This window comes from Manis pentadactyla, chromosome 10, assembly GCF_030020395.1.
Source record: "Manis pentadactyla isolate mManPen7 chromosome 10, mManPen7.hap1, whole genome shotgun sequence".
Taxonomy (NCBI): Eukaryota; Metazoa; Chordata; class Mammalia; order Pholidota; family Manidae; genus Manis; species Manis pentadactyla.
Window position 1 is genome coordinate 5063833 of NC_080028.1, and position 27489 is coordinate 5091321.

A 27489-nucleotide genomic window follows, 5' to 3' on the forward strand; every position below is an offset into this window, starting at 1 on the left:
GCTCTAAGCCCAGGGCCTGCACACAGTAGGTGCTCGGGGAAGGTCTATTGAGAACAGCTTGTGCATGATGATGTGTACAGATATAAAATCCCACCTGTGTGTTAATGCATCACCTTTACAGGCAATAATCAGATCAATTGATTTGAAATGCTTGAGGGTAAATGAATGAATTCATGCAATTTTTGGCCAACCCAGGTTACTTGGCCAACTCTTCCTCAAAGGATCACTTCTGGGACATCACCATAGTCCATTTCCAACCAGCAGATCCCCCTGGCTCTGCTGTCCCAGCTCGTCCCAGGCCCCCATGGACCAGGGGCCCTGGCTGCTCCTTGAGTTAAATCCGCCAGAGGACCCCATGAGCTCTGAGGCGAGGAAGGCCTGTGAAGCCCCTCTGGCAGGTCTCACAAGGGCAGAGCGCCCATGGGGCAGGGACTGGGGGGGGGGGGGAGGCGGCGGCTTTGAACCTTTGCCAAAGGAGGGGAGGAACACACTTTTCTCTAGACAAGCTGTTCGCTTACCAGCTGACTTTGGTAAAAGGAAAAAATATTCCTCATGCCATCTGTTCCCAGAGTGGGGCTGGTGTGGGGCCCAGGGCTTCCTGCAGCTCGAGCAGCCAGACCCAGTTCCAGAATCCGAGACAGCTGCCCCCTGGATTATTTTGGGAAGCGGCTCAATGCCGAGGCACCCCGGGCTTCGAGGCATTTCCCATCACTCCGAAGCCGTTTGCACACCCAGCCCGGGACTGCCAGCTCCCTCTCGGGCCCTGGATGTCTTCCGGGTCAGCCCACTATAATTACCCTGCTTCCAACTGCTGCTGCAGCTGCAGCTGGAATCAGATTTCTCGGGATGGAGGGAGAGAGTAGGGCGAAGAGCGGCGAGCAGACCTGGGGAGGCCTCCTGTCCCCCCTCCATGCCCCTTTCCCCCACCCGCCCCCAGGCACCAGGCCTCCCAGGCGCCACCCCGCCCCAGGACTCACCCCTTCATTGTCCTCTCAAGGATGGCCCCTCTCCCTGTAAGGCTGCTAAGCTCCTGGCTGGGGCATGGGGAGGGCATCTGAGCAGGAAGGCCTGGAGAGAGCAGAGGACCTTGGGGAACTACTGAAGGCGGCTGGGAGAGTTGGGGAGGCATAGGAGACAGCGCACGCTCAGCGAGCAGACTGTAAAGCCTGGGGGATCAGGAAGACCCAGGGCACAGGCAGCTGCCTGAAGGCTGGGGGCCTGGGGGGATGAGAACAGGACCAAGTTCCCAGGACAGAAAGTCTCCAACTGCTGATGTGGAACTGGGCTCAGAGGAGAGAGAGGCAGAGGACCCGGCCTGGGAGTGACTGCATCCCCCCAGCGATGGATGGCGAGGGCCTGGAATTCGAGGGGCAGAGGAGAAGAGGGGAGGGCATCAGCCTGGGAGGTGAGCAGAGGGCAGAAAGGATGGGACTTGGTGCCCAGGTAGGGGAAGGACAGGGTCTACAGTGAGCCACAGGTCTCAGGCCTGGGGCCCAGGAGCTGGAGGGGCCAGTCAAAGAAGCGGGGAGTCGGGAGGCAGGACAGGGAGGGCCGAGTTCTGAGTTGGAAGTGGTGTGTTTGGGGTGGGTACCCCAACGCAGTGTTGCCCTAGGCAGTTAGAAACGTGGGTCTGGTCGGGAAGCAGAGTGGTGGGCCCGGGGCTGGAGGGCTGGGAATGGAGAGCTATCACCCAACGGGTATGCTCTCAGTTTTGTGAGATGGACGGTGGCCATGGTTGTACAATACTGTGAATATATTTATTGTCACTGAACAGCACACTGTAAAATGGCTATGTGTTATGTGTTTTGTTATGTGTATTTTGCCACAGCAAGAAAATTGTAATGGACTAACCCTTCCAAATTAAAAGGCAGAGATATTCAGTTCCCATACAAAGACAACTATTTGTGTCTATAGGAAATCCTCTTTAAATATAAAGGCACAGATCATTTAAAACGACAAGGATGGAAAAGCTGCCTTGCTGTATTAATATCAGACAAAGTAGATTCAGAGCATGAGATCTTACCAAGGACTGAAGACACAGAACCCCTAAGCCCCTATGGGCCTGCACCGCAGGAGACCCCACACCATCCCTCTCCTACCTGCCCCCCATCCCAGGCCCACCCTCCCTGGACCAGGGGCCCAGCAACTTGCACCTGCTCAGGTGCCTCCACTGAGATGCTCCCTCTAAGGCCTCTCCTTCCTCCTGCAGAGCCTTCCTGTGAGCATTTAAACAGGCTCAGGCCTACTCACCGCCGTGACCCCTCACCCTGTGCTCACCAGGCTCCAGGGAAGCTGAAATCCAGGCCCCCCGGGCAATGTTTGCTCACTGCCTTACACAGGTCTCCCCCACTGCAGGCGGGTAGTCCTTGCCCTTGTTCCCTTTGACCATGAATCTGCTTTCTATATCACCACAGTTTTGCCTTTTCTAGAACTTCTTATAAACCGTACCATACAGTGCCAGCATTTTGCATCTTGTGTTTCTCTCAGCCTCATGCTGTTGCTATTATCCACATTGCTTTGTATCAACACCTCTTTCCTCTTTATTGCTAAGCAGAAACTGTGATTTGCTTATGCATTTGCTAGTGACAGGCATTTGGGTTCTTCCCAGCTCTTAGGCTTTTATGAGTAGTCTGGGTATTCATGTGGAAGTCTTTGTGTGGACATATGTTTTCATTTTTCTTAGATAAATACCTAGTAGTAGAAAGGCTGGGTCATATGGTGAGTGGATATTTTACTTTATAAGAAACCTTCAAACTGTTTTCCAAAGTAGATGTACTATTTTGCATTCCTTCCAGCAATGTAGAAGCATTCCAATTGCTCCACATCCTTGTCAACACCTGCTATTGTCAGTCTTTTTAATTGAGCCATTCCAGCAAGGGGTATAAGGTATCTCATTGTGGTCTTAACTTTATTTCCCTAATGACTAATAATATTGAGAATCTGTGTCAGCTTGGGCTGGTATAATCAAATACCGCAGATGGGGGGCTCAAATGACAGACATTTATTTCTCACAGTTCCGGAGGTGGGAAAGTCCAAGATCAAGGTGCCAAAAAATTCAGTTCCTGGTGAGGACTCACTTCCTGGCTTGCAGATGGCCACCTTCTTGCTGTGTCCTCCCAGGACAGAGAGAGAGCTCTGGTCTCTTCCTGTCCTTATAAGGACACCAATTCCATCATGGGGCTTCACCCTCATGACCTCATCTAAGCCTAATTATCTGTGAATCAGGAGGTGACAGGGACAGGTGGATGGGGGATGATGGGAAGACCTCTCAAGACCTCTCACACTCAGACACCAACTCCAAGGGCTCCTGATGTCATTCCCAGCAGGACATTCTCCTAAGCTCCACCAGCTGGTCTGGCAAAGACTGCCTGGCTCACGCTGGCCCCCTACGCTAAAACGTCTCCCCAAATCCAAAACTGTCCAGCTGTGACAGCCACAGATCTAGCAGGCTCTGTCCTCCAGCGGGAGTTAGGGCTTGGAGAATGGGGTGGGGTGGGGAGTCCAGTGGCAGCCTGGGGCGCCTGCCGGCCTCACCCGACTCCCCTCTGCCTGGCTGGGTCCAGATGTCCGCTCCCAGAACCACTGTGTTAGTCCTCCTGCAGAGACTTTCCTTGGAGGAGTGTATGCAGCAAGTACCGAGTCTCTCCGGAGTCAGCGGCGGCACCTCCCGGGATCTGACCCCCTTACTGCACAGCCTGCTTCGTGACTTCTGGGCGCGCTCACCGTGCAGCCGTAGGGGTGAGCCTGGGCCACGGCTCCTCTGGCCAGTAACTGAAGGAACTTCCCTGAGCAGCGCGCGGGGGCTTGTTTGGAGCCACGTGGGGCTCCTACCCCTCAGAGGTGATTCTGGGGCCACCCCCCAAGGGAGAGGCAGGCAGGCACCAGTAGTTGAGTGTAGCAGGCAGGGGCCTCCGGCCATCAGCACAGCCACCCGAGAGCCCCTCCTGCCTCAGCACCCGCCCGCGAGCCGGTGGAGGCCTGCGCCTGTGGGCTCTTGGCCGTCCCCGGGGGCGCCATCAGCCATGAGATGCTGTGTGTCTCCCACCAGGCTCCCTGGGGAGGGAGGCTGTGAGGGGGCTCAGCCATATTTACGCATATTTGAATCCCCTCCCCAGGATACCAGGAGGCTCCCAAAATCCCTCCCAGAAATACATTTGTTAAAATAAACTGAGTGAAGCCAGAGGTCGGCTCAAAACGATCCATGCCTAGTGAGTTCAAAGATGTTCAGACAGATGGAAACAGGAGACAGGAATGGGGGTGGGCGGGTGGGGTAGGCGTGCTGTGGACACAGGGAAAGGCCGGTGGCCCCAGGGCTGGCTGGCTGGGGAGGAAGGAGGTGGCGGGGATCTCTCTGCAGTCCTTGGGCCCCTAGATGGAACTGCAGGCAGGCTCTGAGAAGCAGCTTTTGGGGGGCAGTGATGGCTAATTCAGGGAGCCACAGGGCATCCCATCTGTGCTTTCTTTCAGCTTGTGCTTATAAAACAGGCTGTAGAGGACTCGCAGCGTGCTCTTGGCATCCTTGTTCACAATGTCTATGGGCCAGAAGAGAGCAGGGCAGCCGGTCAGACCAGGGCTGGCTCAGGGGTGCAGCGGGGGGAGGTTCTTGCAGACAACCAACTGCCCCAGCTTGCCCAGGACTGCGGGTTTCCTGGGACATGGGGCTTCAGGGCTAAACCCAGGGGAATCCCTGGCCAAGCAGGACAGCTGGTCACGCAGGCCTGAGTCCCAGGACCCCTCACACGGCCCTGCCTCCCTCCTCCCATACGGTCCTCCCCTGCACCCCTCTCTTGGTGCCCCCAACACAGCAACTCCTCAAGGCCTCGCCTCTCTGGACAGCCCATCCCCAGAGACCTCAGGCCCTGGTCTCTTCTCCCCGGGGCCCCTCCTCCTCGGCTGGTGGGAGCCATGGCCATGGTGCCCTGCACAGGAAGCCTTGGCACACATCAATTACCTGCCCATGCCCGGCAGGGGGATGACACCAGCACGTGCCATCCCCCACGCCCTGCGCGCTGCTCTGCGGGTCTCGCCCCAGGCTGGCTGCCCAGGGAATGGATCACAGGGCCCACCCGCGCCACCACTCACCTTCGGGGCTGATGGGGTAGCTGAGCAGGCCTTCATCCTTCAGCAGCTCCAGGGCCAGAGTGACATTGTGCAGCTATGACAAGACCCCATCAGGTTCCAGCAAGACGAGGCAGCCCCAACCCAAGCCCTGGTTCCCAAGTGCCAGGCCCACCCCTCATCCATGATGCCCATCGTGCATCAAGAAGGCCACCTCTAGTGGGAAAGGCAGTTACAGAAAGGGCCGCCCAGCCCAGGGGGTCAGGGAAGGCTTCCTGGTGGAGGCGAGCCCTGCTGGGTGAGGGGACTTAGCCAGGGAAAGGAGTGCGGGTTCGTCTGATGGTTTCCAATGCTGCCCCCAACCTGTGGGCAACAGAGACCCCTTCAGAGAGAGCTTAGTTCCATGGGCAAAGCATAGATGAGGAAACCAAGGTTCAGAGTGGCCAGGGGGCTCCTTTGAACTTACAAGACAGAAAGTGCCACACCAAGTCTCACGCTGATGCTCGTGCAAAGCAGGCTGGAGGCAGGGGGCGGCACCCCTGCCCAGACCCACCCGACTTTGGATCCCTGCCCCGTCACTGTGCGACCTCCAACTTTAGGCACGTGGCACCCCTGGGCCTCTGTGTGCTCTCCTGCCAAGCAGGGTGACCACCATGTCCCCTGTGCCTCAATACAGAAAACAGGTTGGAGAGCTCCGGGGGCCCTGCCAGCCTCTGGCTCCGCACAGACCCTGTTAGCGGAATCCTCCCTGTTCACAGCTGATTTCTCCCTTGGGCCTCAGATACAACCAGAAAGACCCCACATCTCCCCTGGCAGCGGCAGCCTGGCGTAGTAGAAAGAGCAGGTGGAGGGCAGCGGCCGAGCAAGGTCTAAACCGGCTGAGCACCTGACTCCCTGTGACTTCAAGCAGGCCCTTACTTCAATGGTCTCAGCTGCTCACAGGTCCACGGCAGGGGCTGCACGGCCCAGACTGGGGTCCAGCTGTGCCGGTCCCAGGCCCTCCCCGTTTGCTGGCCGTCCCAGTCCCACAGCCCAGTACAAACAGGCCAGGCAGCTCCCATAGCAACGTAACCCAGGCCCCGAGATGAGCCAGGCCCACCTGGGGAAGCCAGCTCTGCCTGGCTGCCTCTGCCACTGCCTGGCGGGTCTGGGCCGGAGCTGAGATCGGGGCTGGATGTCTGAGCACCAGCCCCCACCAGGCCACAAGTCACAGGTCACACTAGTCACATACCCAGGCTGGGCCTCAGTTCCCTCATTTGTGCAATGGTAAAACCACGTCTTCCTGTCTACCTCTCCGAGGCCGCCATGTGTGTCAAATGTGATGATGGACATGGAACTGGAGCCACAAAGCAAGATTTGAAGGTGGAGGGTTGAAGGCGCAGCAAGGGCCCAGCCTCAGCCAGGGCCTCCTGGCCAGTTCCCTGTGTCTGGGCTCCTGCAAGGGCCGGACATGCGTACGAGGGCTCTGGAAGCCCCTGAGAAGGAGCTCTCCCCGGGGCAGATGGGGTGGCTCACAGTCCTGGTCCAAGGACACTGACCCACGCATCCCCTACGATTCCTGCTCCATCCCTGGGCCGGGTGCTGGAGTCCTGGCTCCCTGGTGGGATGCTCAGGGACAGGGCAGCCCCTCCTGGGGGTCCAGAAGGCAGAGTTAGCAGGGTCCTTCTCCCCTGGGGACAGCTGTTGGAGCACCAGTGGGCAGAGCGGCCGGGCTGGCGGCATGTCCAGCATGCAGGAGAGAGTGTGGGAGAGGGCTGTCCCACTGCAGTGGTAAAGAAGAGGCAAAGGCTGTCGCATGGCGCTAATGCGTCCAAGCAGGTGGGACACACCCCCTGGGGATGTCCAAACCAAAAAGGAATGAAATCTCAGAGAGCAGGTTGGATTTCTACCACTCATTCCTGTCACTCTGTCCCCAAGTCTTCCCTCCAGACTGGAATATTCTGGAAGGTGAGCATTGCAGTTGCTGCTACTGTTCACATTCTCATCATGAACACTATTCCCAGGTTACACAGAAAGTAAATGTCAGAGTGGGAACCAGACACAGAGACTGGCCTCAGCACAGTGTTCTCCCACCTTGCAGCCTTCATGGCGCTTGCTCAGTAAGCCAGCGTCTCCCAGAACGTGAGCCAGGGCAGAGGGGGAAAGGGTGTCCTGGGGAGTGTTGTTTAGGGAGATGTTGGCTTAAAAAAAGTACTAAGGAAATCCTTCGCTGTGGGACTTCTCAGAGCCTTGAATACATTACGGTGGATTGTGAACCTTCAAGACGGTATGTGTTTTCCTAAGCTATTCACAGGACCAGTGTTTTGGAAACACTTCATTCATTCACTTATTTAAAAAACATTTCTTGAGCATCTACCATGCGCTGGCCCTGCAACAGAGGCAAACCCAGGCCCACTCCCTGCCCTTGCAGAGCCTGGGATTGAGAATCGCTGCTGCCGGCCCGGCACGAATGACTGTGCTTGCTTCCATCTGTCACGCTCCCCCTCACCCACGCTCACGCTGAACCCGCAGGACCTGCCTGGGCTCCAGAACTGTCTCCACATGTTCTGCCCAAAGTATCATTTTTTCTTCCATGCACCGTTTGAGATGATGGAAGTAAAACCACCACGTTCCACAGAGCCGAGAGAAGGTTAAGACCCTGGAGGCTGCATTACAATCCTCCTGGGGAGAAATAATTGACAGTGGGAGGAAGCCAGAGATTCCTGGCTCCTGTGTTTTGATTTCTGCAGAACAGCAGATGATCCCCTTCCCCCCTCCATCCCTAATTTCTCTTCCTACAACAAATGACAATCTCACGTAAACACCATGGGCAAGGGAGGTCTAATAATGAGAAATTCAATTTCCAGAGGCCACTCTGCCAAGACGACAATTCCTTGGGTGTCCCACCTCTACAAAGGGACTGAAGAGTCATTCCTGCCCTCTTCAGCTAATGACCTGTCCAGCACGTCTATTATACATTCACGCAGCTGCGATTTCCTACAATACACTGTAACGATTCATTCCTGGGGTCTGAGCTAAGAGGCTGCTTCTTTGCCCCGACAAACAGTGTAGCTCATATGAGGAAGCTGGTTCTAAGATTGGAGGGTTCAGGAAGCTGGCTGTACACAGGGATGTTAGAAGTTGGGGTGCCTGTCCTGTCACTGAGGTTTGGAAGCATGAAAAATACCGAGCACGGTAGTACTGAAGTCCCACGAAGCACCGACACCCAAGTAACAAAGAGGGGCCCCGTGCTGCTCTGGGTCAGCCTGCGTGCAGCCGGCCCCACTCAGCCTCCTGCCTCCACTCACTGTTCACACTTCTGGGCACAGGATTGTCACCGAGCTTGGCTTGGACCCTCCTGAGCCCTTGCATTGCCCCTCACAGGCCCCCTTCTTGGCCGTAGACAGGGGGCCCTCTGTGTTTTCCAGACCCGGGGGCTCAACTGGTTTCCCAGGAAGGAAACGGAGGGGCAGCTCTGGCTTTGGAAACACACACACTTGGATGCCAGTCTGACTTCTCTCCTAACAAGCTGTGTGCTCTTGGCCAGATCACTCTGCTTCTCTGAACTCAGTTTCCTTTGTGGAAATGGGACCGAGAAGAGCTTCCAACTCAGAGGCCCCCTGCCAGGAGGAATTAGCAAGTTCCTCCACCGTGCAGTGGGAGATCACTCCCTCCTCTGCACCCACACACTTTGCAGAGCTCCACCACACACCCTCAAGGCCACACGGCCTGCTCTGGCCGACACATGAGGTGGACGTGTTCTGCTTAGTCTCATGTGTCTCTGCCATTGTCACGAGAAGGCCAGGCTCACTGCTGGTCCCAGGAGGAGGATGAGCGGCATGTGGCACAGAGTTGAGCCAGCCTGCCAGACCCAGCCAAGAAGGCCTGAACCCCAGCCAACCCGCGGAGGAGCCACAGAGCCCAGCTGCAGATCCATGAGAATAAATCATGGCTTTAAGTCACTGGTTGTTGAGGTGGTTTTTCACGCAGCACCCCTGTGGCAATGGGACTGACCCAGCCGAGGGAACGGGCAGAACCCAGGAGTTCTGGATCACTGTTCCCACCTCTGCTGCCAGAACCAGCACTGCATTGTTCCCACCTATTTGCTCCTGGTCCAACACCCAGCTCTTGGGAGTCGGAGTCTTGAATCAAGCTTCAGGAGTGCCGCTGCCCCCTGGGAAGGTGGGGACCACGCCCACTAAAGACCACATCTGCCTGGTGCAAAGGCCAGTCCTGGGGTCAGACCTGCCACTCAGCGGAGGGGTCCTGGGCAAGTCCCCAGCATCTGCTCCATGAACTGGAGATACAAGCCCAGCCCTGCCCCCTCACAGGCGTGGGGCGTGAGGATGAAATGGGGTGAAGGCCAGGTGAGGTTCGGTGCAGGTTGTAGCTCCAAGAGAAGGAGAGAGAAGCCAAGCTCAGGGGCCTATACAATGCCGAGGGGCTCGGGGGGAGCTGACCGCTGGCTAGGCGGGTTGGAACAAAGCAGGGGGCAAGCTAGGCCCAGGGAGTGCCCAGGCAAAGACCTAGGGATGCCAGGGGCCCGGCCAGGGCAGGGCTGCAGGCTGGGGGAGAGAGGGTGAGGCGAGGAGCAGGGAGGGTCTGGGGACACAGGCGGGCTGGGGGCTGGGCGGCGGGGGTGCGGAATGCCCGAGCCGGGGAGGTCAGGCTTGCTGCTGGACAGGTGCCCCCGTGGGGGGGAGGAGTTAGGGGAGGGGCCTGGAGGCCAGGGTCCCAGGGGCGGAGCCTCACCCCAGGGCAGGGAGGCCAGGAGGTCTGCCCCAGCCCCAGGATGGTGGGCCTTCCCCAGGGACACACAGCCATGTCAAAGCCAACAGAAGTCCTCCCTTCGCCCAGAAACGGCCCTCAGGCTGGCACTGGGAGGGGTCCCCAGCCCTGCCTGGCATCCTCCTCAGGAAAAGCCGTGGCTGAGGACAGAGGGGCTGCCCCCACCCCAGGGTGGAGGCCAGGTGGGCCGCAGGGACCCTGGTGTGGACAGGGATGAGCTGGCCACCTGGGGTCCTGGGTAGGCTGCCCACTGCCCAGAGCTCCAGCCAGCCCTTCAGTCACACCTCCAGCCCCACCAGCTGCGCGGCCTGGGTGGGGCCGGGAACCGCAGGCCCCTCCATGTTTCTGCCTCCGTGACTCCCCGAAATCTTTCTTACCATCTGGGTGGTCTGGGGGTGAGCCCATTTTAGAGACAAGAACCCTGAGTGGTGGGGCCGGGACCCTGAGGCCTCTTGTGCCTCTGCCGCACCTGCCTTTACACAGAGCTGGACAACTAGCGTAAGTCGCTGCCCCTGTGGGCCTCAGTTTCCTCACTGGGAGAGGAGTGAGAGTCCTCTCCCCTCGCTGGCAGGTCTTCCACGTGGAAAGTGCATTCCCGGCGGGGGAACAGCCCCTGCAAAAGCCCGGAGGTGGGACAGTGTGATGAGCTGGAGGAACTGCAGCGGCTCCATGGGGCAGGGGCCTGGGGGCTGCGGGGGCAGCAGAGTAGAGCAGGCAAGCCGGAGCCCTGAGGGGCGCTGAAAGCCGCGGGCCAGGAAGCAGTCCTGAGCCTGGGAGGCTGGCCCATCGCTTCCACCAGCAATGTCTTCTCTGCACCCCTTCCCACGGTCGGGCCACAGAGCCTCCCGCCTGGGCCAGAGCAGCCATCTCCCTCGCAGCCCACCAGCCTGCAGGGCTCACAAGGGAGCCCGCCTCCCCCGGCGCCAGACCCCCAGCCAGTCCCTGCAGCTGGGCAGCCCCCGGATACCGCCCTGAAACGTCCTGGTTTGTCCGCATCCGACCCTCGGATGATGCTGTTCACCCTGCTGGCAGCCTCCACCTTGTTACCTCGGAAAACCAAACCCTAACCAGCTCCCCATGTCACCTCTTGCGCTGTGCCTTTCCCGACCGCTTGGGGTTATACTAACCACTCTTTCTTTCCGGTTCCCCACTGACCCACCCACCACAAACCGACACGCTTCACTGTGGCCCTGGGAGACCTCAGCTCAGGGTATAGACGGAGAGGCTCTTGGAAGCAGGAGCCTGGGCTGGACTGTTTTCTGGCCCACCCAGCATAAGGCCTGACACCAAGCAGGACCTCAAGAAATGAGGGATCAGCTTCCTGGGGGAATGGGTAGGTGGATGGATGGATGGACGGATGGATGAGCAATGGGTGGATGGGCAAATGAGTGGGAAGATGGATGGATGAGGTGGGTGGGTGGGTGAATGGGCAGGTCAGTGGGTATGTGTGGGTGCAGAGGGTGGCTGGGTAGTTGGATGGGGAGACACATGCACAAACAAACTCATCCCCCACCCTTCACTTGACATGAAAGTGAATAAATAAAGACAGGTCATGCTAATTCCATAGATCTGTCCACTCAAAGTTTGCCCATCAAGGAAAATCGGAAAAACGTACCATTTCTGCAGGAGAACTGGGAGTGAGGTAGAATTCCTTCAAGTGCAGGAAGAAGCCCTCCAGTTGTCCAATCAGCAGGAGTAAGATGACTCCATCTGAAAACTACAAAGGAGGGGTCTGGAGGCAGTAGCCGGGGAACCCCACTCTGCCTTCCACAGGCTGTGTGACCTTGCAGAACCACTCTGAGCCTCAGCTTCCCTCTGTGACACGGGGAGGACACCTGGCCCTCGCAGTGTTGTGAACATCGGCAGTTATTGGCTGCCTGGCGCATAGCACATGCTCAATAGAATAAGCTCTTTGACATTTTCTGTGAAATAGCCACATATCACCTTTTAAACCACCCAGTTTCATGAGCTACATAAGCACAGGAGAAAACAGAGTTAAGTGTGAAATTATTCCATCAGGAAAAGGCAGAGAACAGCACACCAAACTCGATTCACTGGCTTCCACATTAATATTTCTGTCTGTTCTGTCTATATTTTCAAAGACAAAGCCATCCTGCAGTTACCAGCATATCATATGCTAATATAATCCTATTCAATCTCTTCAAAGATATAAAACACAAGATTGGATATTGGAAGAAAAACCACTTCTCAAAGTCCTTAATGGAATTTCCTCATATTAGGTCGGTTCCGATGTTATTAGTTTGGCCTGAAACCTTTTCTGCTGATAGTCCCTAGTCATACCACCAAAACACCAGGGACTACATTATCCCTTCCTATCCAACCGTCTCTAAATACCTTCCTCACACAGGCCATTATTTTACCAGGGCAGAGACACAGCTGGATCAAGTCCAGCAAAAACCTAAGAGCTCATTCAGCTCACACCCCCATAAAATATACTAAAACCATGAAGTTACCATTTAATGGAGGTCCACAATGTGCCAGGTAATATACTAAACACCAGATGCTCATGACCTCATTTATTACTCACAGTTCTGTGAGGTTGGTATCCTTGTACCCATTTGAAAAGAAAAAGAGCCTGTGGTTCAGAGAAGTCCAGGTCCAAAGCCACACAGTTAATATGGAGGAGATGTCCCTGGAGCCTAGGGAACATGTGTCCATCTGGCTTCCGAGTCTGTTATTTTCACCTTGCCATGTCACCACACCATGCCACACACACACACACAGTTAATGTGATTAACATGTGAGGTAGTGGTGAGTATAGACTGGGTGCTTACAGCCTCGACAGCCTGTGTTCAAATCTCAAGGGCCACCACTTCATTGCTGTGTGACCTTGCATGAACTAATTAATCTTCTGTGCCTTAGTGTCCTTGTCTGTAATGTGGGGTCATATCAGTTCCCCCCTCAGGTGATTGCTGGAAGTATTCAGTGAGTTAATGTATGTAAAGCAATTTGCTCAGGGCACACAGTGAGGGCTACGTTGGTGTTTTTCCAGGCACAGGAGTGTGTCAACCCCGTTCCTTTGGCCTAATGTCAGAGTGTGTCTGGGAAGTCAGCAGCTCTGGCTAAGGTGGCCATAAGCCACTCAGTCCATCTGGGCCCAGACCTGACTTCGGCTTCCCTTCCCACCCCACCGCTGTGCTGCCTGGGCAGAACCCAGGCGGTCCAACACCGCCATGTCCAGGTGATGTGCCCGGGTCCAGTAGGCTCCATGGCCGCCCCACAGGCCCTGGGCTGGCAACTGGACCCCAGCTTCCCTATTGCCCCATGTTGAGCAAACACCTATGGGACGCCCACGGTGGATGCTGATGGTCCAGCCCTGGGATGATTCAGCGCCAGCCAACCGCATGGGCTGAGCAGTTCAGGAAGCCTCAGGACACACTGGCAACACCTGGCATACGGCACACACCTACTCGGCACTGGATGCGAGTGAATACCATACGGAGCACAGTCACACAGAAGAAGCTCATGTGCTTTGAGTCTGAGAATCTGATCGTCTAAAATTAATTTTGGAAAAAGACCTGAAAAGTGCTTATTCTATTGAAAACTAGTAACAACCACATAGATGAACCCCTTTGTAAAGCACCCCAACAGTTCCTACTGGCTGGTGAGGCTGCCTGCCAGCAACACTCCCATTGGACAGGAGGACCCCCAGGCTCTGAGAGGTGACACACCCAGGCCACGCAGGGGTGGGCCCAGGCTCCCAGTGCCCAGTGGAGCCCTCTCTCCCACCCGATTCCCACAGCCCTTCCCTGTCTGGACACCCTGAGGCTGAGTCCCTACCTGTGTGTCCAGATTCTGCACAGACAGGCCCAGGCGGCCTAGCTTCTGGTTGACAAAGTTCACGATGGCCTACCCGAGGAAGAACAAGGACCCCAGGCCCAGGACTCGGGTTTGCAACCTTCCACTTGGGGTCCAAAAAGCCCGCTAAGCACGAGGAGCACGGCAGGATGGAATGGGAGCCTGTTCCCGGCCCTCTGTCCCCTGGGGCGCGATGCAGGTGGGCAGTGGGTGTGTGGCAGCGGGGTGGGGGTGGGGGCCCTGGGGGCTTTGACCTCTCTTACCTCCTTCACAGCGCTCACTTTCTCTGGAGCCAGCTTAAATAAGTCATCAAAGACGTCCTCTGCAGAGAGATCCAATAGACACCTCATTACAGTGCTACTATCTTTGAGCCAAACAGGCACTTTTTTCCCCACAGAAGTTTCTCAGAGTAACCAGTCTAGAGAGAGCTGTAGCTTCAACTCTTGTTTCTTGAATAAAAACTCGGGCCTAGGTCTGAGTCATTGCCCCCCAGGCTGTGTGGCTGGGAGAGAACGGCCTCCCCTCTCTGGGACTCATCTGTCAAGTATGGCTGATGACACCTACTAGGTGGGGCCGTTGCAGACATCAAACCCGGGAGCAGATAACACACTTGGCCCGGTGGCAGGGCACACAGTAGGACTTGAATAAACAGTTGTCCTTTCTGCAGTGGACGCCCGTTATCAGCCACCATCCCTTCCTCTGGGAACTCACCCTGCCTCCTTCCGGCTCCCTGCTCCACCCACAGGCCCATGGGGGCTGAGCAGGGCCAGCCCCAGACCTGTTTGACCAATAGGTCTTCTCCCTGGTGTTTCTGGATTGGCAGAATGAGGGCATCGAGTCTTCCCCGCGGGTCTGAACCTGCAGACTGCGAAAGGCCAGCACCCTCAGCTGCTGAGTCATGCCCGCAGGGCCTGGGGACAGAAGGAGCGTCTTGGCGGCGCACACCCCCAGGCCAGCCTCAGACACCTGGAGTCCTCAGACTGACGTCCTTTTCCCACAAGCTGCATCCCAGCTATTTGTAGCCAACACCCCTCCCCTGGGGAGACAGTCCTTGGCAGGAATACCCAAGCTGGGTGGAAGAATTTACCTTTGGACTCTGCCACTCAGCAGCTGTGTGAGCTTGGGCAAGCCCTTTACCTCTCTGTGCCTCAGTTCCCTCACTAGTGAAGGGGAAAGTCAGCACCAGAGAGCAGCATGCGTGCTGAAATGCCCCGTAAACCGGCAAGGATAGAAACACCAGCGCTCCCTTCGGGACTCCTTGGGCCCCAGGTCAGGGAAATCGTGGCACTGAAGGAGGCAGGAAATGAGGGGCAAATGTGTGCTCAGATGGCATGGGCCAGAGCAGCGTGACTGTGCCCGGAAGGGCTGTGAGGAGGCCCTGCTCTGGGTCCCGGGCCCCCACCATGTGAGCCATCCCTGTGCTGCCCCCCAGCACTGCTCCCTGGACACCACGCACGTCCTCACGCTGCCCCTCCACACACACAGACATCAGCCAGCCTCCCGTGTACCCCCTTCTCCTTCCTCCCCCATTCATCTTCCCTCAACTCCTGCTCTCAGACGCCCCTCACAGGTCATTCCTTCTGCTTCTGCATATTATTTCTACCCCCCATAGAATCCCCTGCCCACGCAGCCCTGTGTCCTAAGTGGATGCTGATGGTCCAGCCCCAGGATGATTCAGGGAGGGAAAATCACATTAGAATGGGAATGGTGGATGGGTGATGGACGGAAGGCTGGATGGATGGATGGACTGGTGGGTGGATGGACATGGATGGACATCTGGCCAGGCCAACTACCTGAGGAATGAAGGAATGAAGGAAGGGAGGGAGGGAGGGAGGCTAGCTGGGTCAGCTGACGGGTAAAGATCTCTGTCCCAAAAGCAGCAGCCACATGGCTGTGCAATCACTATTAAGCACCTACTCTGTGCTAAGCACACTAACAAATTCTCTTTTAACCCTTATCACCAGCCAAGAGGCAGGTGCCTTTATTAATCCCATTTTACTGATGAGGAAACTGAGGCACAGACAGGTTCAAACACTTGCTCATGCTCCTGTGGCCATTGAGAGGGTGAGCTAGTGTTTGAACTCAGGACATCTGGATCTGGGGCCCACACACTGATGACACCTCTACCGTCACCGCCGAGGGGGAATCAGAAATCTCTTTACCCATATGAGCAGGAGCATGAGAAGGAATAGCCAAGCCCATGGACAGACAGACAGATAGACCGGAGGAGAGACAAACAGAAAAGAAGAAGGCTTGAGATACACACAGACCGCAAAGGAAATGCGAGCGAACATCCATCCATTAACCCTTCATCGTTACATGTCTGTATTAAGACGTATCCAATAGAAAAAGATGTCCTGAAGTTACAGAAGTACTCACTCGAAGGCTGGTCCTTGTCTGTGCTAAAGGGACAATTGTAGGAGGGGAGAAAGCAAACAAATGGTTAAAAAAAAACCTCTGACCCTGTAGTTTCTTACTAAGCCGCGCCTCCGTGCTGGCAAGGCTCACACACAACCCATATGTGCTCCCCTTTGTTTCCAGGCCGCTTTGTAGCCAGGCAGGGCCCCTATGGGAAGCAAATGGCAGAAGAGGTTCCTACCCTTCCACGGAGGCGTCCCCACCTGGCAATGTTTGGATTTTGCCATTTTGTGGTTGCTGTTTTAGCCGGGCGGAGGGGCTGCACATACCATAAAAGGCACAAATTGTAAGTTTACAGCTTGTGCACTTTTACCCATACACACCTGTGTGATCACCACTCACAACCAGACACAGCGCGCTCCAGCACCCCCGCGTGCCCCCCACCCCATCCGGCCACAGGGATTACCACCGCTCTGATTTCTCTCCCTCCCTATGGGTTTTGTTCTGCAAGTCCATGTAAATGAGATCGGATAGACCATACTCTTTTGTATCTTTGTTCTTTCACTCTACTTTTGTTCTTTCTGAATGATTTTTCTTGGACTTTGCTGTGAATTTTCTGCCCCAGCCCTCCCAGGAGAGCCAGGCGGTCCCTCTGCCTGAGGCCTCAGCAGGGAGCTGGGCTGTGCGGGGCGGAGAGGACGGCCTGAAACACAGACCCCAGGCTCTGCCCAAAGGCAGGTGCCAGGCGGACAGATGCCCCGTGCTGCCCCAGACACAAGTGGAGAGCCAGGGGTGCGCCCTCAAGAAGGTTTCCAAGTTCATAAAGGGGGCTGAGCAGGATGGCTTAAGAGCCATGATGAGGAGGGAACTCAATGTCATGAATACAGACCACACCTTCCCACTCAGGGTCCCAAAACTCATTCTCAGACCCTCAGGCACAGCATCCTAGTCAGTTTAGAGTCTCTCAGTGACTGGGTGACCAGGAGGTCCCTTGGCCTGAGTCAGAGGGGAGCAAGGCTTCCTCCCGGGGTGCCCTTGAGGAGGTTAAATGGGCCAATGAGTGCACAGGACCCACTGCAGGAGGGGCCAGCAAAGGTCTGCTTCCTCCTGACCTTTGCTGCCTCAGCTCACATGCTTGGGCCACAGCGGCTCCTTGCCATCAGCTTCCCATACTTTGAGACCCTGCTGTTCCCCAGTGGAAGCCCAGGAACCAGAGGCTGCCAGGGCCTCAGGGATGCAGGAGGCCCCCCTCCCACGCATCTTCTATTACCCTCATGATAGCCTAAAGGCTAGGAACGGGCTGCATTTTTCAGAGGAGTTAAGAGGCTCAGAGAGGAGTGGTGACTTGTCCAGGGTCACAGAGCTCAGACATGGCAGAGCAGACACTTAGGCCCAGGTGGGCCTGTGAGCTGAAGAGAACTGAGCTTGCCCAGCTGGGCTTCGTGGGGGTTAAATGGGTCAAGGGAGCCCAACAGCCCAGTGCCCTGTGCAGAGTAGGCCTCCAGTAGGTGTTAGCCAGGAAGGGAGACTCCCCAGCTTTCCTGTAAGAAGCCCATTCTGACACCAGGCCAGGGAGAGCTGCCAGGACGGCGGGGAGGCCCGAGGGACGCGCTCCCTGGCCAGCAACTCCAGGCTTCCTGCTCGCCCAGACGGATGAAGGGCCAGCCGCTGGCTGACTGGGACACTCACGGACAGAGCCCCCCTGCACACAGTAGGTGCTCAGTTAGTGCTGGTGGTATGAGTGAGCACCTGAGCCCTCGGGGCGCTGTGGTCTGGCAGCCAGGTTCCCTGCCGTGGAGCGAGGGAACCTTCCCCTTCCCTGTCCCCGACCCCTCCTCCAGACTTGGGGGCTGGGCTTCAGGGAAGCAGCAGGCATCAGGGTCCAAAGACCCCATTTCTGGGCTCCTCCGGGCCTCCAGTGGCTGTTGTGCAACCTTGTTGGCGTGGGCCAGAGCCCCTCTGACCCCAACTCTGCCTGTTCTGTTGGGCTGTGCAGGGGATGAAGAGCTGGCAGAAGTGGGCATTCCTACCAGCCCACGAGGGCCCTGCCCCAGAGGCCAGAGGGACGGAGGGCCCCTGTGTGCCCCTGCAGGACTGAGGGGCCAGTGAGGCCCTTGGGAGGCTTAGAGGAAGCTGGCAGAGTGTGAGGCCACTCCCAGGAAGGTCACGCAGCTGTGGCCCGGGCCCAGGCCCCAGGCCCGTTCCCGGGAGACCACAGCCTGGCCCTGCCCTTACCTGCAGTCCGTGAGCTGTTCCACCAACTTCTTCGACTTCAGGCCACTCCTGGTGCTCTGAGAAAGAGCAAAGGGAAGGCACTGAACAATTCCAGAAACCTCTGGGTCCCACACCTGCCACTAGAAGACTGTGGTGGCCAAAGCAGCCCCATGGGACCCAGTTTCATCTGCCTCACCCCCTCCCCAGGGTGGCCCTCATCACACGTGGCCTGGCTTAGCTGTCCTTCTTCCCCAGGGGCCTTGAGCCCTATGAGGATGGAGACCATGTCTGCTTTGCCCCTCAGATATCCCCCGAGTCTCACCCAGTGCCCGGCTCGCAGGGGTTAGTGACCATGTGTTGACTTGAATAATGAATGAATGATGGACAGGTGGCTGGCTGGCTGGCTGGCTGGCTGGCTGGCTGGCTGGCTGGGTGGGTGGGTGGATGGACAGGTGGGCAAGTGAGGGAATGAGTGACAGAATGACAGTCAAGTCACTTCTGACTTTAAAAGAAGTATAAGCATTTAGTCAATGTGTTTTTAGAAATGAATTCACCCGAGTTTGGCTAGACTTGGCTTGTTCTGTCAGGTGGAGTCAAAGGTAAGCCCCGGGTCAGGGAGCCCTGCAGAGGTTGGGGGGAGAATAAAGGGGAGCAGGCACCGGTGAGGCCCTATTTGTAGTGCTAGAGTCTGTCTGAGGGGGAGCCAGGGACCCCTGAGACATTAACCAGCTCAGGGAGAAAGGGTCCACTGGGGTGCGAAACCCGAAAAAGCCCCCTAGAACCACCACCATACCATCAGTTAGTGACAGTACGGCAGTGACCAGGGCAGTGGTTGTGACTCAATGGTGTGAGGGCTCCAAAAGGCCATCAACAGACACATATGGCCCATGTGACACAGCTGACATCAGCCAGGACCTTCCTCACACCCCCAGGCAGATGGCACCTGCTCAGGAGAGTGGGACTGGCCTGCCCATGGACCATCTCGGGGCTCTGTGGGACTTGGCATCTCCCACCCACAGCTGCAGCCCTTTGCCCCGCTGCTGTCCTGGGGGGATGTAACAGATCTAGAACATACCCTGGTTCAGCTCCCAACCCTCACAGCACCCCCAGTGCAGGACCAAAGATGCTCAGCTCAGGCCCAGGCCCCCCGAGGGGCCCAGCCCCTTACCTCTGTGGTGACCATCTCCACCTGCACGTTGCTCGGGAGGGGCAGGTCAGGCTGGAAGCGCTTGGCCAGGGCCACAAGGAGGTGCAAGGTGGCCAGCAGGTCCTTGTTGAAGATGGCTGGGAGGGGTGAGGGGCACAAGGTCAGGACCCAGGGCCCACCAAAATGTGGGGCCATATGGAGGTTTTTCTTATGGCCACAAAAACCCTCTGCAGACCAAGGAGATCTGTGTCCAGCCTTCTGGAAAACAGAGGTCTGGAGATACACATTCAGAACCCCAAAATAGTCACACTTTGTCCCAATCACCCCACTTCTGTGAAGATCCTAAAGTCACAGTCCAGTGTGTGGACAGGGCTTTGGACAGAGAGATGTTCACTGAAGTGCTGTTTACATCAGAAACAACTAAATGTCCTTCAGCCGGCACAGACGGAATAAAATTTTAGATTAGGGCGAATGGGGCGGAATTCAGAGCCCACACTATAAACATCAATTATCAAACCTGAGACCAAACATCGTGGTGAAGGTATGACATGGGGGTCACCAAAAACTGGGTTTGCAAACTGCTAGATCACCACCCAGCCTTGGAGACACTGCTTAACTCCTTTCAGCCTCAGTTTTCTGGTCTGGAAAATGGGGAGGATGTACAGATTGGAAGGCAGGCAATTCATACCAAAGTGTTAATGGGGTGGGTGAGGAAGCCTGGACGCTTTGCTCACTCCCACTTCTTATAAGCAGACGTGGCAGATATAATTTAAGTAAACGAATGGGACTGTTAGTGCCCACGTGACCAGGGGGATGGGAGCATCATGGCACGTGGAACTCCGTAAGCAGTGGCGTGCTTTGGATGTGGCCGCGTTTATCGTCATTGCGCTGTCTTTGCTGCGGCGACACCCTCATGGCACAGAGGTGGGTAGGGCTGCCTGCTCCGCTACCGGGTGCATGACTCTGTGCATGAGGCTTTGCTTCTCCCACCTCCCAAGCACCCAGGTCACCCCCATACCTGGGGCGCATGAGCGTGCCCATTGGGTCATTGAGAAACCTTGGAGCAGAAGGACCCGGGCTCCTCCAGACCGCCCCTGGACGCCAGCCCCGGCCGAGCCCACGTACTCTCCACGCTCCACTTGACCTGCGGTTCCTCCACCTGCAGACTCTGGTTGGCTGCCTGCAGGACGACCTCCAGCTTGCGCCTCTGGCTTGCAGCCGTCAAGGCAACCTCCTCTGCTTCCACCTTGAGCGCGGCCAGCTTCTCTGAGGGCCAGAGAGGGCAGGGTGTGAACAGTCTGGGCCCCCGCGGGGTCCCACGGCCAGTCTGCTTCCCCCAGGAGGCCGAGCCCCTCTGCACATGGGGAGTGCCGGCCCTCTGAGCTGCTCCACTGGCCTCACCTTGACCACTCTGCTCCCTGCCCCCCTTGCCTTCTGCACGGCTGTGCACACTTCCTTTCGGCAGGACAGTGTGGCCTAAACTCCTAGGCTTATATCCTGACTCCCTCTTTCCTCATTGTGAGACCCTGGACAAGGTGCTAGGCATCCCAGCACCTCTGTTTCCTCATCTGTAAAATAGGAATAGTAACAGTGTAAGGCTGTGCTGAGGATTAACAGCACCTGCCCCCAGCAGGTGCTCAGGGGGCCTTGGTGGTGGCTTGTAGGATTATTATTATTCTGCTGCCCATCTACAAAGGACTTGCCCAGGCCCAGGCTGCAGAAGACCAGAATCAAGGCCACCCTTGCCTCCAAGACCTTACAGCTTTGTGCAGGAGACAGACAGGTAGACCAAACACGACCTCATACAGCACAGGGAGAGGGTAACGGGTGCGGGAAGGGCCACGGGGCCAGGAGGCAGCCCTGCTGTGAACGTGGCAGGCTAGGACAGGTCCCCTCTGGCTGCCAGGGTCACCTCCCCACTGGCCTGTTTTCTCTCTGGCAGCCTGAGGGCAGGGATAAGGGATTCTCTGTGGTCCTCAGCAGCCACAAACAGAGGCACTCGATAATTGCCAGGGAGGCAGTGTGGGGGAGGGGGAGTCCAAGGCCTGGAGTGGAGGAGCAGTAACTGTTCCCCGGAGGCTGAGTGGAGAGCCCACCTGAGGCGCTTGAGGGGCCAGGTCAGGGGGGATGGCCCTGGGCAGCCCCAGGAGCAGCCACTTACGGAAAAGGTGGTGCAGGATGAGCCCATCGAACATGTCCTCCTCCAGGCTTCGGACCACAATGTGCTCGGAGTGGAGCTGGGTGTTGATCCACTCCATCAGCACCTGCAGGCCCCCATGGGACAGCTGACCCGGGGCCACTTCTCACCTGGCCCTCACCTGGCTCAGCTCTGCCCTCAGCCTGGAATGCCCTCCTCCCAGCTGCCAACTCCTTCCCATCCTTTAAGAGCAGGTCAAATGTCACCTCCTCTGGGAGGTCCTCCCTGATTGCCTGGGCTGAGTTAGGGCCTGATCTGGGCTCCTGAAGACACTTTTTGTTTCTCTCCACCATGGACCTGGGCACTGTGGGCTGCTGTTTGCCCTGTCCAAGGTTTTGGAACCAGGGAGTGGGGAACTGTTGTAACAAATACCCCAAAGCAGGGAGATGGAATTGGTCATGGAAAGGGTTTTGAAAGCACTTGATAGAAAAAGCCTAGGCCGCTTTGCAGAGGCAGTTGGTAGAAACATGGGCATCAAATAGGCACTATGGTGAGAGCTCAGAAGGCAATGAGAGGCAGAGGAATGCCAAGGCTGGGGGCCACCTGGTGTGGGGAGAGGCCTGGGATGGATTCTCCCCCAGAGCTTCCAGGAGCCAGCTCTGCGCACACTGTGATCTTGGACTCCAGCCCGACAGTGAGACAGTGAATTCCTGTTGTTTTCAGCCCCCAAGTTGGTGGGACTTTGTCTTGGCAGCCCTGGGACACTAACGTAGGGGCTGCTGCTGTCCCTCCTGACCCTAAATTTTACCCCTGTGGTGCACACCTCTGCTCCCCTCTGCAGCCCTGCCCGAGGGCCGACCCTGGAGGCCGGCCCACCCTGCTTGTGCTCCACAGGCCAGAATGGAGAGGTGCAATGCCCGCCTTTAAGGGCGCAGCCCCTGGGACCCAGGCGCTGGTGCAAACAGCCCGCTCCTCTGCCATGTGGGAAGGCTCTCAGGCGCCGGCTCCACACTGGCTCCCAAAGCTGCATCTGCACCAGCCCTCACCTGGGCAGCGCCTTCCCTGCCCGTCTTAGTCCCCACTGCCCTGCCTTATCTCCTGTGACTGCCACCCACTTCAACTGCTTGACCAGCTCCTGGAAGAACCCATGCTCAGATGCGTCAGCATCCTGCCGGGGTTTCCAGGAGAGCTCGTGCTACTGCGTGTCCCAGTGCCCAGGGTGGGGGAGATGGATGGAGGGAGTGAGGGACTAGGAGGGATGAAGGCAGGAAGGGCCAGAAAATGGGCCAAAAATCCTCTGGGGAAGGTAGAAGGTGGGGTGGGCCAGGAAGCCCTCCTGGAGGAGGCAACAGAAATGCCACAGGGAAACTGGAGAAGTAGGGGAGAGGAAAACAGGCCCCGAGCTTGTCTGTGGCCAGCCAGTCTGAGCAGCAGACTCACAGCCAAGAAGAGGGCTGGCCCTGGGTGACCAGCCTGATCCTGCCCATTTCACGCCCCTCCGTTGCCTTGGGCAGCTGAGCAGGTGAAGGAGCACAGGCTTGGGGGGCTGATGGCTGGGGCCAAACCCTAGCTCTTCCACTGGCCTGCCTATGTCCCCTACAGGTCAGGTCACCTCTCTGGGCCTCACTACCTGCTCCCTGGGATGTGGGTGACAATGGAACCCCTCAACCATCGTGGGGGTTGCTGGGATCATGGTGTGAAAGTACAGTCCGTGCTCCATAAACGTTCCTTCAGGCGGCCTTTCCACGGGTCACTGCGCAGCGGCCTGATGTCAGGGAGGGGAGGCGGCTGCCTGCGGTCCCCGAGAAGATGACCTGACTGCCTCCAGGGAGCACAGCAGGGAAAGCAGAGGTGCTGCAGTACCTTCTGCAGTTCCGCCAGCTTGGGATCCGTCCTGGAGGTGGGTGACAGGTATTTCTTCTTCTGTCCTGGAAGCAGAAGTCAGGATGACACATGTGTGGGGACCCTGCAGGGAGCTGGGAAGCTCTCTCTGCAAGTCACCACAAAGCCAGCACCTTGACCACAGGGAGAATTTAGTCCTACTGCCTCACATGCACCCACATGTGTATGTGTGCACACACATAGTTACACAGACACACACAGATACCCAGGCACATGCACACAGACACACACAGACATGGACACTCAGACACACATACACCCTAAGCACCAAACGTCCAAAGTGACTTGGGTTTCCCCAGTGTGCCTTGTCCTCCACACCTCCTTCCTTTGCCCATGTTGTTCCCACTGCACCCCTAATGCTTTTCCCTGCATTTCCCTCATGAGCACCAGCTGATTCTCACACATAGCAATATTCATATTTGGAGGACATAAACTCAAAAACTGTTTCTTGTCCCTCTGAAATTCAAATTTAACTGGGTGTCTTGTATTTTGTGGCAACTTTACCCACTTACTAGAGAAACCACCACTCAGACAAGCCCAGGAGCGGGGCCCCATGGGCCAAGGGATCACCCACATGTCTGGCTCTTGGAGCCCCAGAACCCTGGTCAGCAGTGATTCCTCATATTTCAGATGCACAGAACCCACAAATGTCAGGGCCTAGGGGGACCTGTGAGGTCACACAGTCCCAGTGGACATGGGGGAAACGGAGTCACCCCCTGGGAGCTGCCTTGCCCACGTTCACAAAATGCATCGTCTCTTCTTCATATGACCCAGCTGGACACTTTCCTCCATGTTCTGAAGACCCGAGCACTGCCCAGGCCCGGGTCTCCCGGCAGGAAGGAAGGCTATCTGCCCCAGCGGAGCCGGGGGGCCCGGACCAGCGTGGGGTTGGGGGGCGGCTGAGTGAGTGAGTGAGTGGCGACCGTGGTGCTGCTCCGCCCTCCCCGGAGCAGATTCCCGGCCACTCCGAATCATCTCATGTTCCAGCTCTGCTAAATCAACTATAAAAATATATATATATATATATATATATATTTTTTTTTTTTTTTTCAAGTAACTAAGCCCACCACCCTATGAGCAGTTTTCCTCACGTGCTTTCTAACCTGAAACCATTACAAGCAGAGGACACCAGGCAGTTAATGCGCAGCCCTGAGGCTTCGGACCTCGCCTGCCCGACTCCCCAGAGCCCAGGGTCTCGCTCACTCTCTGCGGGACTCTCAGCCCCTCTGTGTAAAAGGCTGTTGTCACAGGATCGAGCTGAAGTTGCATTGTGCGCCTTTGCTCAGATTATTTCACACTTCCTTCTCCAGCATCGTATATCTGTTTTAAAGGTCACGTAAGTTCTAGCAGGGTCACTTAAAGCCCTTGCCAAGAGGGACATTCAGGTTGCCCTCTGGTTTGTTGTTTGTTTTCCGTAACAGGGTGGTAACAGCTATGAGCACCTGTCCTGGTCCTTGTTTAAAACCATCTTCTAGATTTCAGAGGCGGTGGCCACAAACTCCCCAGCCTCAGAAAACAGACACTTGCCTGAAGGGGGACCCGCCCTTGTTGAATTGCTCCTGTCCTGTGCTCGCCCACTTTCCAAAGAGACCCGCAAGAGTGAGGGGGGCCAATGAGCAGACCCCAGCATGCCGGATGTCAGATCTCTGCCGGCGTCTGCCGGGACCACACAGTGGGCATGGAACCTGAACCCCGGAGCTGCCCTCCTTGCATCCAGAATCCTGGCCCCACCCCTTCTAACGGAGGCAGCTGTTACTCTGCTACCTTCCTCTCTGTGCCTCAGTTTCCTCTTTTATAAAAAAGAGATAATAACACCTACCCTCAGAACAATGAATGAGTTGCGGCCTATTAGAAGTACTTAGCACAGCACCAGCACATAGTAGGCACACATAGCAATGGGTATCCTTATCGTCAACCTAGAGATGTGCAGTTATGGATAACTGCAGAAGGTTCTGGAAGCAGGGTGAGGTGTCAGGTATAAAGCAGAAGGCATAGGCAGGAGCTGAACAGCTGGGTGCTCAGTTACAACTTGGGAGCAATGCTGTGCCCGGGACAGCCAGCTTTGTTCCTGCGGTGTAGACCCTCCCCTCCGCCCCACCTGGACCCCAGCCCCGCAGGGGCAGGCACCTTGCAGGAGCTCCTCGTCTGCTGGCGGTGTGGCCTCCTTGGGAAGCTGCAGCAGGTTGTACAAGGTCTCCGCCTCCATGTCTCCTTGCCGGCCCTGGGGGATGCAGGGAGCAGAGGGCGTCTCTTCTCCCAGGCCAAGCAGGGTGGGAGCTGGCTACGGGTGGGCAAATCACTGTGCTGCCAGGACAAGGGGACAGTAGGCAGGAAGATGGGTGGAGAAAGGCACCAGCTGTGGGCACAGCCTGAGCAGGCGCCTGGCAGGGATGTGGTGCCTCCTCAGCAGGTGCAGAGTGGCCAGACAACCACCCCTGACCTGCAACAGCATGCAGGAAGCCTGGGCCCACCCTGCGCCAGAGGAAGGAGCTTGTCAGGGTCCAGGGAACCTCAGGCTCCAGAGGGAAGTCGGGCAGAGGGGTGAGGGGCCAGTGGGGGCCCGTTTGGGGGACTGGGTGGGGTGAGCACACTGAGGGATGAGCCCCTGAGGGCCAGGGGGCACCAGGCCCATCCCCTCTGGGCCCCAGGGCCTGGAAAGGGCAGGCATACAGCAGCACCCGCAGCCTCTGGGCGAGCAGACCGAGCTGGAGTGCCTGCGTCCCCCAGCTCACCCACCACTCCTGCCCTGCTCTCTACAGTGGGACTGATCCTCTCCAGCCTCTCAGGTAGTTTGGGGGTCTCGCGGCTCCTGCCAGCATGGTCAGGGCCATTCGTAGAGTGCGCATCACCCTGCCCCGTCCTCGTTACGGGCAGGGGGCCGACCTCCCCCCATGCCTGGGAGGTGCAGGTTCAGAAACCGCCAGGCCTCCTTCCTGTTGCCCAGACTCACTTCCTCTCCTGCTCAGCTGCCAGCTCTGCCCTCCGTCTTTCTCCCTCTCTAGCCCCTGGTCTCCCCAGCATTTCCAATCCCAGTCAGACACTTGGGGCAGCGTGTCATGCAGCAGAAGGTGGTGGTCAGCTCCGGCCTCCGGGGAGGTCAGTGGTGAGACAGAGGCGTTCACTGGGGCCGGAGCTGCCCGTCACACCAGCAGCCAGTCTGGGGACACAGGGCACTGCCCAAGGCTCTTCCCACCATGAAGCAGAGAGGGGTGCTGGGCCATCTCTGTTCCCTGAATCCCCAGGCCTCCTTTGGACAGGCGTTGGTTTGAGGACTGTAGCCAGGGAAGAGGGAAGAGCCCGGCCTGGGGGTGCAGAGGTCTGGGCTCCAGGCTGGCTCCTCCTCATTCCGCTGTGGCGACTCTGGGCAAACCCACTCCCCCTCTGGTCCTGAAGCTTCTTTGCAAGGAGGGGCCGGACTCAGAGCTCAGCAAAGGCTGCCAAGCGGACACAGAGCTGGGCGCTGCCTTGGCCATCAGCAGCCCTGAGCAGTCCCTTCCCTGCCTGGGCCTCCCTTCGGGGGTTCTTCACACTGGATGAAGCTCAGGGAGATGACGTGGTGGAAGGGGAGATTTCATCTGGCCACCCTGGAGGTAGGACAGGGCCTTCTGCCTGCCGGGCTTCCGGGGAGGGAGGAGCGGCCCCTCTGAGCCTGGGGTGCCCAGACGGCGAGGGGACTCAGGGCTCTGCTTTGCCCGGCACCAACCCGAGCGGCCTCAGCTGAGACTGTGCTCCCTGGGGCCGGGGCTCCTCCCGCCATGGCCTGCAGCTCCTGAGCACTGCGCACAGGAAGGAGGCCCCAGAGCCAAGGGCCCCGTGGCTAAGACGCCGGGACTCACCTGGCAGTGTCCTCCACTCCAGCAAATGAGCAACAAGGAGCTCAAACGGGGGTCCCCGGGGTCCAAACAGAAGCAGGCTCTGGGTCCCTAGGTCAGCAGGGGCCCTCTGGGAGGCAGGGCCAAGCTGCTCACTTCCTCCGGGGCCTGCGGCTTCTGCGGGGCCTGCTTGGCTGCAGGAAGCTCCTCCACCCTCGGTTCAGAGCCTAACACTTTGAAAGCGATGCCGCCACAGCCTTCCGGAAAGCTCTGCC

At 57.4% G+C, this 27489-nt stretch overlaps 1 protein-coding gene across 6 annotated transcripts; it reads right to left on the reverse strand.

Annotated features, from left to right (window-relative positions):
• Positions 1-964: 964 nt before the first annotated feature.
• On the reverse strand, positions 965-27489 carry PARVG (parvin gamma). 6 transcript variants are annotated; one of them, XM_057486295.1, is made up of 13 exons: positions 27239-27483; positions 25530-25623; positions 23364-23428; positions 21525-21627; positions 20489-20629; positions 19385-19500; positions 18238-18293; positions 16024-16046; positions 13908-13966; positions 13627-13695; positions 11441-11542; positions 5083-5155; positions 2987-4532 (listed from the first exon to the last, which is right to left on the reverse strand). In XM_057486295.1, the coding sequence occupies exons 2-13, from the start codon at positions 25606-25608 to the stop codon at positions 4423-4425; spliced, it is 996 nt and encodes a 331-aa protein (XP_057342278.1). In that variant the 5' UTR covers positions 25609-25623; positions 27239-27483; the 3' UTR covers positions 2987-4422. The 6 variants fall into 6 exon arrangements, with proteins under 6 accessions (XP_036787325.2, XP_057342278.1, XP_057342279.1 ...); XM_057486296.1 differs by having other exon boundaries at positions 13926-13966; positions 25530-25706; XM_036931427.2 differs by having other exon boundaries at positions 25530-25701; positions 27239-27481.